Source organism: Anopheles coustani, chromosome 3, assembly GCF_943734705.1.
Source record: "Anopheles coustani chromosome 3, idAnoCousDA_361_x.2, whole genome shotgun sequence".
Taxonomy (NCBI): domain Eukaryota; kingdom Metazoa; phylum Arthropoda; class Insecta; order Diptera; family Culicidae; genus Anopheles; species Anopheles coustani.
The window spans coordinates 74,048,123-74,061,850 of NC_071288.1; the positions used below are offsets into that span (position 1 = coordinate 74,048,123).

Sequence of the window (13,728 nt, forward strand, 5' to 3'; positions counted from 1 at the left end):
GCTGATAAGGTAAACGATCGAGTTGAATAAATTCGGCAATGAGCTCGCCATCCATGACGTCACGGAATCTTTTTGTTAGACTATTATCAGCACGTCCTACCTTCTCCCTCGCTCGTGCATTTCTCGTGCCTTCTCGGAGATGCTCTAATCACATGGTTTCAGTGTTCTGTTGAGCTGTCAAACGGAGTGGATCGATCGCCAATGCGGGTGTGTTGTTGATCAATAATAAAATGACTTTTTAAGTGCACCGGCAGTGTTTTTTATCTCACTTGCAGTGATGAGGACCTTATGTGGACATGGAATCTCGAAAAATATCATCCAGTGTACACAAGTTAAAGAGTTGTCGTGTAAAATGTACAGCGTTGTATTGTTAAATCATGATCAACAAAAACATAGTAAACTTTTTTCTAGGAAATAATGTTGATTCGAATATTATTCCAATATAAAAAATATTATTCCATTTAACTGTAATTTTCTTGTGTCGAAGTAAAGCAGGAAATAACTAGGTAGCTTCGTCACCGAAAAGAAGTTCGGTTCGTTACCTGCAATTGTGATTACCTTTTTTATATATTTCGTGGCATTCGAAAGACTGCTGAAGCTGTGATTCTATCGAATGCACTGTGTAAGTGCATTTTGTGGCTGCAATCTGTGCAATTATCTTTCTTCTCGATGATAGTAGCCGCTGCAAATATTTCTAGCAAGCCATAACGAGAAGGTCGATGCAACCAAACAAATCCTCGGTAAGCATAACGGAAGGCGGACACGATTGCAGTTGAACTTTGCTTTCTTCAAGACGATAGCATAAATGTGCTGATACGAAAATATGACAAGAAAAAAGCCAAGTGTATAAAACTGATTTAATTTTGGAAAAGAAAATGGAGGTGGATTGTCAAAAGTTATAAACAGCAATTTTATTGCTTTTAAACTGTCATCTGTTAACTGTACGAAATAACTACACCACAAACACTAATCAGTTCGAGAACAAAGCAAAATCAAACAAGGTTAAGAATACCATCAATTTGTTACTGCCCTTTAGAAAGTTTTGGAAAACATAAAGTACCTTCTGTTCAACCATCTGCGGATCCTCGTCTTCTACTTCATTAGATCCCAATTTATTACGGTTTAACGTCCGAGTAAAGTGATTCTTTGATCTTTCGATTTGGCCACGTCCAAAGCTTAAGTACGTTCGTGGAGGGTGAACCCCCGAAAAACCCCAAATCACTTGCCAAGTCACTGGCTTTTAAATCCACTGCATAAACTTATTCATATTTTCAACGTATTCCACTCCAGCTTTTTGCCATTTGCTGATTTGAAACCTTTCTTGAGAATGATTTTGGAACTGCTCCACCAGTTTGTGGCGAAAGTAGAAGGCACTCTTACACCAGCGTGGTAGTTCTTTTTCTTACTTTTAGGAAAGCGACTTTACCTTCCAGTGAGCGAAGCAAAGCGGGACTCGGCGCTAGGCGACCTAATCGAATTCAGCTCATCACCATCAGCCGGAACAGCGAGTCGTCATCAAAGTGGTTGCCGTTTTCGGGACTCTCGAGCTCGGCTCATCAAAAATGGATCAGTACACCGCGGGACCGGCCAAGATTTCGTCCTCCTCGGGCGCCCTCACCCACACCCCGGATGCATCGCGCAGCAGCGACATGGAGTGCATCGAGGAGAATGTGATCGTAAGTGTGGAAGCAAGCAAGCTTTTCCTCCCCCACCCCCTTCAAGTGTTGCATGTGCATGTTCGGATCGGGCCATTGTCCGGAAAAGCTTTTCCGAGTGACCGTGAAAGCGAGCTGATTCGCTTCTAATGCTCCCTGGAGATCAAAGTCAAAGAAAGTGGAACCGGGTTAGAACATTCCCCAGTTTCGGCCAGGTGTGGTTGTAGAAGTTTCTGCTTTCCCGGCGAAGCAATGCGGAAAGGAATGCAAAGTTTCCTCCTTCGCAGGACAAACGAGCGGGTGCATTCTATCAACTTGCACCCGTTTAGTTTATCTCGGAAGTGCACACAAATAAAGAAAGAAAAATCCACCCTGGCATTTCACCCACTCGAGTGCCATTCTGCGAAACAATTCTAAAACAGCTTTTCGCAGCTGTGCAACTAGCGATAAGAAAAGGAAGCTGGAAGCTACAACCCGACCCGGACGATGAAGCGGATCCCAACGCTGGTGAGCAAATGTCATCAGGAAGATTGGAATAAGCTCTCCTCAGGTTCTCCCCCCCTCATTTCTCCCCTTACGAATAGTGTAAGATTGCACCAACACACTGTCGCCCATCGCATTTGGCATTGTTTGGTAAGGTAAAAGTTTCCTTCAAGCTGCCAAATCGTTTTCACTGCCGACAGGAACGGCTTAACCACCGTATGTTGAATCTTTCCCCGAACAGTTTTCTAATCCTCTCAGCGGCTCCTTCCTTCTTACTGACTGCTTCATCTACCCTTCACTGACTGAAACGCACTAATGAACCGGCAAAATGTTCGCAAACGCACTTTCATTTCCAGTTTGGTACGAAAAAACAAAGCGATGTCCTTCCTCCAGGGATGGACAACCTCGGGATAGCCATATGTGTAGACTTATCGATTAAGTTATTGTTGAGTACTGAGCCATCCGATTTTTATATTTGAAACACCATATTGAAAAAGTCTTCACTTATTTGTTTGATTCAACTGTTGCACAACCCTGGCTTCAGATATGTTGATATCCTTTTCTTCCTCTGTGCTCTAGTGAATGTTACTAGAGGGATTTAAGAGGCGGGAGAGGGGGTTAGTGACACTTTGACACACACTTTGAATTGTTTTTTGTTTTTTTTTTTAGGAAAAGAAACCTCGTATGAGAGAACAAGATATTTGGCCTAGTTTACCCTTTTGTTTGCTTTAAAAAAAAAATATAGTAAACGGAAACTCACACCTGGGAACCCGTTCCGCCGCTTTTCTTAACATGATCCTGCCCACGTTTCGTTTCATGTTTCGTAAAATCATAAGCTTAACACGTGTCAGCTGACTACCTGCAGCTGGCCGCACCAGCACAACGCAACAACATTAGCAAAATTGCTAAACGCTTTTGCATTTCTAATGCACAACCTCCATCAAATCAGCATAAATGCACTCGCAATCTTCCGCCGAAAAATGTCCGCCGAAACATGGTACGGAAAAAACAACACCAGCAAGCGCAAAAAAGCTCGGCTCCGATAACAACATCACCCTATAATCTACACCACCATCGACGCTTCCGACGCTTCACGGTGGTGGAACGTCGCGTGCAGCGGAGCAACTTTGGCGTGGGAAAACTTTAAAGATCAGTCCCGAACCCGAAGCGGGGGCGAAACATTGATTATGGAAGGGCGGAGCATCAGCATTATGCACGATGATGAACTTTCGTGCCTTTGTTTTCTCGTTAGTGAAACTTGTTTGCCCAACCTGGCTTATGCGTGGCTGTTGATGCCCGTTGTGCTCGGTATGGAACGTAGTTTGACTGCATGCAGCTTGCCAAACTGCTAGCTTTTTGTGCTTTCAATCAATCTCGCTTGGGCACGCTTGAAGTGATGCAGGAAGTTGTGATTGTATTTATGCTTCACAATTTGGCCCACCATTGAAGAGGAGTCCTAATTGAAAAGATTTAAAGTGATGGTTAGAACCAACCTTTACTTTCAACTACAACAAAACAATAACAATAAAGATACAAAAAATCGGCTTGTATGTTCATAACAAACCGAATGAATATATTTTAATGAATTGAATAACATTGACATCAAAATAATCAATCATAAACTTAACTAAAATTAAATTCACCGTGAATTTTAATGAAGCAATTTTTGTTTGTTCTTAAGTTGAGGCAATTATAACAGTTGTACAAGATATTTTATTAGTATATTGTTGAGTTCATAGGCGTAAAATTATTTAAAAATGAATTGAATGTTAATGCGCTTGAAGAAAGTAATATTTTTTTAAGAATTGAATAACATTTACATCAAAATAAACAAACCTAAACCTAACTAAAACTAAAGTCATCGTAAGTTTTAGTGAAGCAATGCTTGTTTGTTCTTAAGTCGAGGCAGTTTATATTTCGTGTCTGTATATTGTAAAGTTTATGAGTTTATAAGATTTTTAAGATGGTGAAATGCAGACCAAGAACCTGATTATATCTATAAATAGATACATTTTCTTTGCCTTATATGACATCAATCTCGAATTGAAACTTGTTTTATATAATTTTGAATTTACTTCCTGTAATATTTCTATCGAATAATTAAACCAAGTTATCCATTCAGTGAAGTATCTACCTGAGGAAATTTGAACGATTGCGTCAATATAAACCCAAAGCAGAGCGCTGCATTTCGAATGATCACCGAACTTACTGTAGATCTTTCCTGAAAGCGCTAACGTTTCCCTTCGAGTGTCAAATTTGTTCCGTCAATCGCCAAAAGGAAAACGCATCGGAGTGCAATTTCATTATGCATCTATTTTCGATATCGCAATACCATAGATCATCATCATCATCAACATCATCGCGACGCGCACGGGTACATCAACGTCAACGCGCGAAAAGGGAAATCAGTTTAAGTTTTTTCGATTTTCAACTACGGCGAGCGAAAAGGAAAAAGAAGCCGCACACTTTCCGGCCTCCAAGCGGAACGAAACTAAAAGGGCCATTCGGCAAAGAACGCGATTTTCCGCCGCGTTTCACTCGCTTTGCCAATGCCTGGGCCAGGATTGACGGTTGACACGGGGAGCAAAAAATAAATAAAACGCGAGGGGGTTGAAAAAACAGCCGATACACCCGCGCTTCCCGGTGGAAAATCCAGTTCGTCGTCCATCGATCATTCCGCTTTTCCCATTTGCATGTGCGCCCACCGCACCGGTGTCAGTTCGTGGAGCCCTGGCTGCTGGCATTGATTTATGGGATCGCTCGTCAAATGTTTCTTTTCGGGTTGTTGCTGTGTGTGCATGTGTGTTTTTTACCTTTACTTGCCCGACCCTTCCTTTTTCCTTCACGTCACATCGACCAATAACATCAACAACGCCGGGGGCCAATGCCGCTTGGGAAAAAGGCCTCGTTGAAATCTACCCAATCGCCATCGGTGACGAATTTTTCGATTGCAAACCGAACCACGTTTTTGTTTTCTTCTTCATTTATTCTGTTTCATCCGCTGCAAACCGATAACATGACGGAAAGACCGACCGCCGGCGACATTTCGTCCGTCCGAGGGCATGGCGTCGATGGCATTTTATTGAAGAGCGTACACGCACAGGAACCTGGAACCGAAGGCTGTGGTGATTGCAATTAGGCTAAAATTGAAAGTCAAAATAGTGATCGAAGCTAGTTATAGCGGCAACCTGTCACCTTCAGGGGGAGGGGGTTCGATTTCATTAGTGCACGCATAGGTGAAGTGATTGTTAGTAATGACGTGTAATTGGGAAAACGATTTGTCGTACCACTCAGCCCATCGATACTCATTAAAGCACACACCGTCGAACAAAGCCGTCGGGATGGACTTAAAATATATATGTACATGAAAAACAATCATACATCAAAGGGCTGTAATGTGGCTCAATTACTATTAATTACTGGTCTAGATGTTATAAGAACGAATGGGATAATATTACAGTGGCAATGATTATCCGGTAATAACCTACAATAGGTACGATAATTACGGCTTTTCTATCAATTTTTTTATGAGATATCCAAACAACAAACATTTAAATACATGTGTGGCATTTTAATCACAAACATCCACAGCACTTAACACAACGCCTGCAATTGTTCTTTTCTTCCATTTTATTTAAGAGAAAGTGTGGCAAAAAGCATCAATGGGATAAAATGCACTAGCACTTGTTTGATTGAGCAAGCCACTAAAAACAACATCAAGCAATAGAATATGTTCATTGACGTGTCTATTATATGGTTTGTGAAATTCACACCTTAACAATAAGGTTTACCAGAGAAAACAGGATAAAGCCTTATGCCTGAAATCATATATGATTTCCCTATGATAGTTCAAGGTATAACTATTATTAAAATAAAATATTACATTCAAACAGACATTCGTTAAGTACCTCAATATGTATACGAATACTGAAAAGAATAAACCGTACATTCTGGTTGTGGAGTCAAAAATTAAAACATTCTCATCAGAGGGAAAAAAGCACCGATTTATTTCGGGATTTATTTTTGGTCGTTCAATTTCCGTTATACGGCATTTAGCGAAAAACTATAGTACAGGTCTGACATTTTCACAACTTCATTGTTACTATTTACTAATACTACTAAAACTATTTCGGATGACGCCACTAGAGGCGCCACAGTAGCGCGCTTTCTTTGGTTCAATTTAGTTACGGTCAGACTTTATGTGAATTTCATTGCAATAAAACCAATGTTTATTTTGGGTTGGAAATACATTTAACTTAAATTTTACATAACCTTCCTTAACAATTGTTGATACTCTAAACATAAAAAGCTCTCGATGAATAGCTCTAATTAAATAATTATAAGCGGGTTGCGTTCTACACCAACATTTTGGTTCATTTTGCCCTACAGTTTTAAGAATACTTATTAAAAAAAGCTTTTAAAAACCTTGGTTTTGATAAGAATTTGAAAATTTTCATGTCGTTTTATTATTTTTGGTAACATAAAAAAAGGCTATATAATCATTCTGTGAAGATTAGGATTTTTTATTTTGAATGAATAGCGAGATGAAAAAATTTTCCGCTTAAGGTGAGCATATTGCCTCACATTACCTTACCGCAGTTTGTTAGCTACATTTGCAACACACACACGCACACATTCCAGTGTTTTGAAGCACGTAAACGGTCGTATTAGGTATCGAATGGCTCCAAACAGTCCGCTTGTTTTTCTTGCCTGCTGGAACACATCCTTCCGCCCGGAACTAACTCGAAAGAATGCATTTCCAACATCGGCCACCGAAGGGAATTCCCGTAAGAAGACAGGCAAGAAAGGCATCGTACCGCAGCCACCGGTGGGCTGCACGGTGCAACGAAATTGAATTTGAATATGCATCAGCACAAATTTATTTCGAAGGGAACGTGAGCAACTCCCAACGAAGCCTGCTTGCGCGGGTCGCCTTTGTAACGCAGCGTCTCCTTTGGCAGCCGGTTCCGAAGTTTGATTCCGTACATTTTCGAACCAGACCAGGATTACGGGTTTTTTCTTCATCTTTTTTTCGGGCGGTTTCTTCGGGTACGACCACACTTAGGGACGCCCTCGAGTAGAAAACGTTCACGGAGGCGAAGGAAATAACGGTGATTCGAATGGAACGGGGGAGCGTCTGGACCACCTCTGGTCGACATTTTGTGGCTCCGATTCCCACAAGGAAAGGCGAAAAACAACCTCTGCAATGGTTGTGATGCTGGCGGAGCGTCTCTCTTTCTTGGCACTCGACGAGGCAGTGTGGAAAGTTTCTAAATAAATTATAAGTTCTCGAAATCCTTAAGCGCTTTTGTTTTTCAATTCGACCTTTCCGAGCGCGCGTGCGTGTGTATGTAGTTTGTAGGGAACAAGATTTCCTCCCCACATAACAAAAACGTGGGTGCGGCATTGGAGAGGAAACATTTGTTTTTTACACCCACTCCCGGTTTCCATCCCCTCGATCGGTTTGCAGCCGACAGACATACACGTCGGTGAATGGCGGCGATGATGGAAAAGACAAAAAGCCCACCCACTTGCCGGGTCAGTTTTCGCACGGTCACTCGGGAGGATGGCATGCGTCGGTGCAGTCCCATCACCCCGGGTAAGTTGGTGGAAATTTAAATATAAATTGATTTCTGCTTTTAGTCGATCGAGTGCGTACGTGTGTGTGTGTGGCTGTGTGCGGATAAGAAGCGTCCCTCGGTGGACGGCAAGGTTTTCCCGGCCAAAAAGCTACTCGGCCAAAGTCCTGCGATGACACTTCGCTCCGGTTGTAAAGCTGGTTGTAACAAACGTCCGAACACGCCCCCACATGCATGCGAGCGGGTGGGAGGAAAAACCAGGAAAAGCACTTTCATCGGGGGCAATGGGGAACGGACAATGCGTGCCAATGTTATTCAAATGTGTTGGCACAAGTGTTTCAACACGGCGCTTCGGGAAATGTTAACGGAGTGGGAAAGTGAAAAGAAACCAACCTGAAAGCGTTTTCCCGACTCGTTGCGCAATGGCTTTCCCATAAATGTCGACTGAAGCTGGGCCATTCCAAGCAAAGCTGTCTTCCCAATCAATTGGGCGTTTACTAGGAGTATTTGATGCGGACTCTGTTTTTCCCTCACTTTCATTATTCATTCGAGTTCTAAGCAAACGATTTTAAATCGATACTTCACATCTATGAATTTTCAACATAAATTACCAGACGGGAAATACTCCTTAGAATACATGGTTTTAATTGTAGAATTTTAATTGGTCTAACTATGTTATTTTTTTTGTTTTCCAGATAGATGAAATCACAGAAGCAGAACCGACGTCAGTAACGTTGCGTTTTTGCAAACGAAAGGTGAGTAAAACTAACGTTGTCCTTTTTTCTTGGCTGAAATATCATGCACGACCGCAACGCACATAATTTTACTAAATATTCATTCATCATTCACCATCGCTTATCGGAAAACGTGAGTGGCTGCAACTTTCAAGAGACAAATTTACGTAGCAAGCTTTTCCACCGAAAGCAATCCCTTTCGAGATCTTACAATCTTCTGGTCTGCTTTTTTGGAACTCGAAACTTTTCGTTAAAAAGTTTCACCCATTACTGTTGAGCGAAACAAAAGTAGAAAACAAAAACCAAACGAAGCTCAGCACAGTTTATGATGGATTTTCCTCGAGCGAAAACAAAAGGTAGAGTAGGATAATCCTCCACTTTTCCACTTCTTAATTTGCAGTCATCCATCATAAGTAACTTCCGGAGACACGTGCTTCTTGCACACCAGTCCAGAGCTGGCGTGGTGGTAAAAGTGGGGAAAGCTTAAAAACATCAAAACTGAAGTTATACCACATCACTTTGCACACTTTGGAACGCAGAAGAAAAGGTTGCGACGCGCACTTTCGTGGGAAAACTTTACCCAACACATATGGTTACCATTTTTCCAAAGGCGTCGGTATGTTTGCCCGAACGAAAGGTTCTTGCGGTAGTTTAAGCTATATAGCCAACAACGCGGCAGGCAACTTAATACCCCGATTTTTGATTTAGTCACTTTTATAGTAAAATTTTACAATATTTTTTTTAATTTTTATATTATCTATTTACTTTTTCTGGTAGTTCGATCTTGAACCGTAAAAAATCACTTCACTTTAAAAATAAACTTACTATTAAACCCTTTTCAATAATAAGGATTGAGGAATATCATCATTGTAATCAAACCCACTGCGTTTTTCGCCTTGAAGTGCAACCCAGCGTAGTAAGATCCTTTCATTCTATTTTGTGCTCGTCTATAGTGGAAATGAAATCCCAGCTAAACTGCAGAATACTCGTTGAAGAGCTCTGCTTTTCTTTGCCGTTATCCATGCTCGAGTAGCGTCAGGAAGTGTATCGGTTGTAGTAAGATGCAACTTCGTTGATAAATCATACTTTACGTCAAAACACTGCAGCTCGCTTCTTGGTTAACCTTGTCTACTTTTTGTGTTGCCAGGATACAGTGCAACTTCATGCTAGAGGAAGAAATCATTCTCATTTTATTAACCGTGTTTCGGTTTTCATGATTTGTTGTGAATAATCCGTTACTTCATCAAATGCCCTTTGGTACGTTTATGTGCGCGTGTATTTTTTCTCTTATGAGTTTTTGTTCACATTAAATTTATCTATTATATTTATTTTATTATTATTCTTGAACAGAAGTGTAATGAAATTTTTTCATGGATAGTAGAGTACAGCCATCTTGCATGCATGGAGAAATTACGAGCAGCGTACGATCCTCTTAATATAACTCGATGTTCCTAAACCATCTCATACTATTTTCTTTTGTGCGCGAACAGTTTCTTCGACCATTTGTAATCATCTTAGCGTCCGCGGGACTTCGACCGAGCGCCACTGATCTGGAGTTCCTTGGCCGCTGGGTCGGACATTTACAGAGCATTCTAGTGCTGGTGTTGCTCATCGTCGGTTACGTTCTACAATTTCTATGCGGACTAAGGTAAGCTCATCTTTAGTTTTTGTTTGAATTCATTCTTGTTAATCCAATTTAACTCTCAAATTCAAATAGTGGTCGTTTTGACGACAACATAATTTTCGATTTTAATACCTCGAGATTTTTTCAAAAAACAAATAGATCTTTCTGTTCAGCCAGTTTCGAGAACCTACTTGATCACCTCATTTTGACCGTTTTATTATTTGAAGTAAAAACCTTTTCTATTTTTGAAGATTTTATACAATCTGTAAACGGCTGCCTTTTAGCATATTTGTTGACTATATTTTGGCGTTTTTGGGTTTTTATACACCTCTTCATCATTTCGCTAGCTTTATGTAAATAAAATAAGAACAAATTTAAGTTCTTTCTATGTTTATATTTACAAAATGCATAATATAAATAAGCAATATTTAAGAAATAAAATCATATTTTTGCGATAACAAGTGATGCCCTAAATTGACCTAAAAGATTGAAAATCAGGACAGAAACAAACCTTAGCTTTAGGTGAGAGTATATCAGCTTTTTGTTTTTGAATTCAAATTTTGAATTTTGAAAGAGAAAAACCAAAAAAAATGAAAAATAACAATTTTTGCTCTACACCATGCAACCGGGATGATGAAGAGAGAGAGAAAGAGAGAGAGAGAGAGAGAGAGAGAGAGAGAGAGAGAGAGAGAGAGAGAGAGAGAGAGAAGAAAAAAAATAGTGGTCAAAATGACGCATTACCACAAGATTTCAAAGCAATGTATTCTAGTGTTTATGGTTCGCATCGAATGGAGGTGCCTGGTGTTACGCTGGTTGATATCAAGCACTGGGCGCCTCCATTTCAGGTCAAGCGTATTGTAATGGAGGCGCATGGTGTTACGCTGGTTGATATCAAGCACTGGGCACCTCCATTTCAGATCAAGCGTATTGCACCCGATGAATTCATGCATACCATAAGAAAATTATACAATTGACGGTGACTTCGCTTTTCTTAAATATAATTACCTTATTACACAACTAAAATAGAAAACATCTTACATATCTTAATGTAATGGTTGACGTCCAATAAAGCAAAGTGATAGTAATGAAACAAACTGATAGAAAAAAAACTTCTCCATCGTATTTAATCCATTACAACCTATTGTTTACCGCCACCATTATTGTTTTCATTCACATACTAATGGAAACTGCGTGCATAGTGCTGCTGGGGACAATATATGTACTCGTTCACTTACACTATTGGTAAGTGACAGACACAAAAAAACGAAAAGAAAAAGTAAAAACTCTCCGACATGGGTAGGTTTTGCGTAGGGAAAAGTTTCCATGACACCACTTCTTAGCAGCGCGCCAGAAGAATGAAACACCGTTGGACACACTGAACCCAATCATTGCTGCCACGTGCGCTCATTCACCGTGTGACAATGACGGAAAAGCAGGCACACACTTCCAACTGGTTATCGCACGTACGCCCACACACAGACCAGCCCATCATTGTGGCCACCTTCGATAGAAACAAATAAGTCCCATCATTTCCGCCGGTTCGCTCGTAACGTGCGTTACGTGCGCCCCAAGCCCAAGTCGGCGGAAACCCGGAACGACGGAACGACGGTACATGAACAAAGTTTTTCTCTACAAAGGCACGCCACATTGGGATTGGGAAGAAGAAAAAACCAGACAACACAAAAAAAAAGTCGGTAAATAAAACAGCCACATGCGGTTCTTCAAATGGGATAACAAAAGGTTTCGTGCGCACCGACGGACACAGCAGGACGGGACGGATGGGACGAGGCCCTTTAAAATAGCTATCATTCCTCTCACACCTAGCAACCGTGACCGTCTGCGTAACGAAACTGGTTGGGAAACTGATGGACACACATAGATTTTACTCCACGCTCAGGTTGAGCCAGATTAAGGGAAAAAAAGGAGTAAAAACCCTATCCACCGTTGTGCCTCACTTTCAGCTGCGTTTCCGTGCGTGACCGGTTACGGAAGATTCAAGAAGCGGTACTGGATTTTTCCTTTCCAACAATTACAATCTACTTGGCCACATTTAGCTCCAACAAATTCCCCGCCACAAGGTGATCCTTTACTTTGGACCACGCAAAAGCGACCGAGTGAATGGAGCCCAACCTTGCACTGCACGGTCACGTCAAGCGAAGTGGAAATTTTTCGCGTGGAAACCGCCCCGGTTGTTGCTGGAAAACAATTTAAATTCGTTACAGACGTTGCCCGCTGGCGTAGGAAATGAAGGTGAGAGCATATGTGGCTTTGACGCCATCCCGTACGTAAATTCCGTGCATCCTTTTACCTTATCCTCGCTGAACCATGCAGCCCCGATAACCCTGATAAATCCTGTGAGTGCCCAGATATGGCCGGCCGTGCGCATCTTTTCCCTGCCGTGGGTGGGAAAATTTCTGCCCATTAAAATCCTACTTTATTAAAATAATAAAAGGATTATAAATATTTATGACGGTTACCGGATGATCCTTGAGTGAATAAAGGCACCGAACCCGATCGGCGAACCCAGCGACCACGGTTGCCATTATTTTCCTTCCAACAAAAGTTTGGCCGGGGGTTTTTTAACGAAATTCGTTCCGCGAATTCTGCACCTATGTTAATTCTAAGTACATTTACAAAATACATATTTTTTCTTCAAAAACATCATCCCATACATAAATCAAAAATGGAATAAATTATTCTGTAGGTAGAACCTATTCAATATTATTAATTTACACAAATAACCAAATTGGTTTCCTTATTCACCTATTTGTTATTTTGGATTTGAAATTAAAAAGTACCTTACGCTGGCAAATAAATGGTCGTGGTTCTATATGTCTATATAGCTAATATACACGCTGCTTATTTGGTATAAGAACACCTGGCTTTTCACGATTTTCAATGTTGAAAAAATGCAAAATGACATTATTTATGTTTTTATCAGCTCTATATATAAGTTTTCTACATCAAAGTCACGATTACATCATCAGGGGTTTTAATTATATTAAATGGACTTTCAACGTTTTATTGTATTATTTTCAGTCAGGTTAGCAAATCAGGCAGGTTTTAACCAAAAACTTGTAGAAAGCGAGCTAATTTACCAATATTTGCAATGAAAATCGTGAAAATCAAGGTGATCTTATAACAACTGAACTTTGTACAGTTTTTAATTATAAGCTCAAATTACGAAAACTGATTGAATATCACTATAACTATACTATTTCCATATCCCACAAGAGCAACCGTTACATTATTGGCCTAAACCGACATCCTGAAGGGTCATTTGTTCATCTCCGCAGCGAGATTTCTGCGAGCATTTTTCAATGTACCCACAGCTCAAAAAACAACTATCAGAAGCAGAGCTTAATTTCCAGTAAGCTAAGTTTCCCGCCGAAACCGGGCATTCTAATGTTTGGGGTCGTGTTCTTAGATGATAATCTATAATGGCGCTTTCCGGCACGGTCACCCGCACGATTACCGTCCCGGGCATGCTTACCACCGAGCAACCTAAACTCTCACACACACACACACACACACACACACACACACATGGACGATATGCCCACTGCGTTTGGTCGAAAAGCCAAAACAGTGTTTCAAGTGTTGGGGAGTAGGACACCAGCAATGGAACTGCAAGGGACCGGACCGCTCGAACA

The 13,728-nt window shown here is 40.9% G+C and overlaps 1 protein-coding gene across 2 annotated transcripts in view; it reads left to right on the forward strand.

Annotated features, from left to right (window-relative positions):
• Positions 1-300: 300 nt before the first annotated feature.
• The window catches only part of LOC131272548 (uncharacterized), a 39,292-nt gene continuing 25,864 nt past the window's right edge, over positions 301-13,728 (forward strand). Inside the window, exons 1-5 of one of the 2 annotated variants that reach the window (XM_058274309.1) lie at positions 301-395; positions 589-740; positions 1,413-1,676; positions 8,413-8,472; positions 9,942-10,099. In XM_058274309.1, coding sequence (XP_058130292.1) covers positions 1,563-1,676; positions 8,413-8,472; positions 9,942-10,099 — 332 coding nt within the window. In that variant the 5' untranslated portion in view covers positions 301-395; positions 589-740; positions 1,413-1,562. Of the gene's footprint in view, positions 396-588; positions 741-1,393; positions 1,677-8,412; positions 8,473-9,941; positions 10,100-13,728 lie in introns of those variants that run through there. The other variant, XM_058274310.1, reaches the window with a different exon arrangement.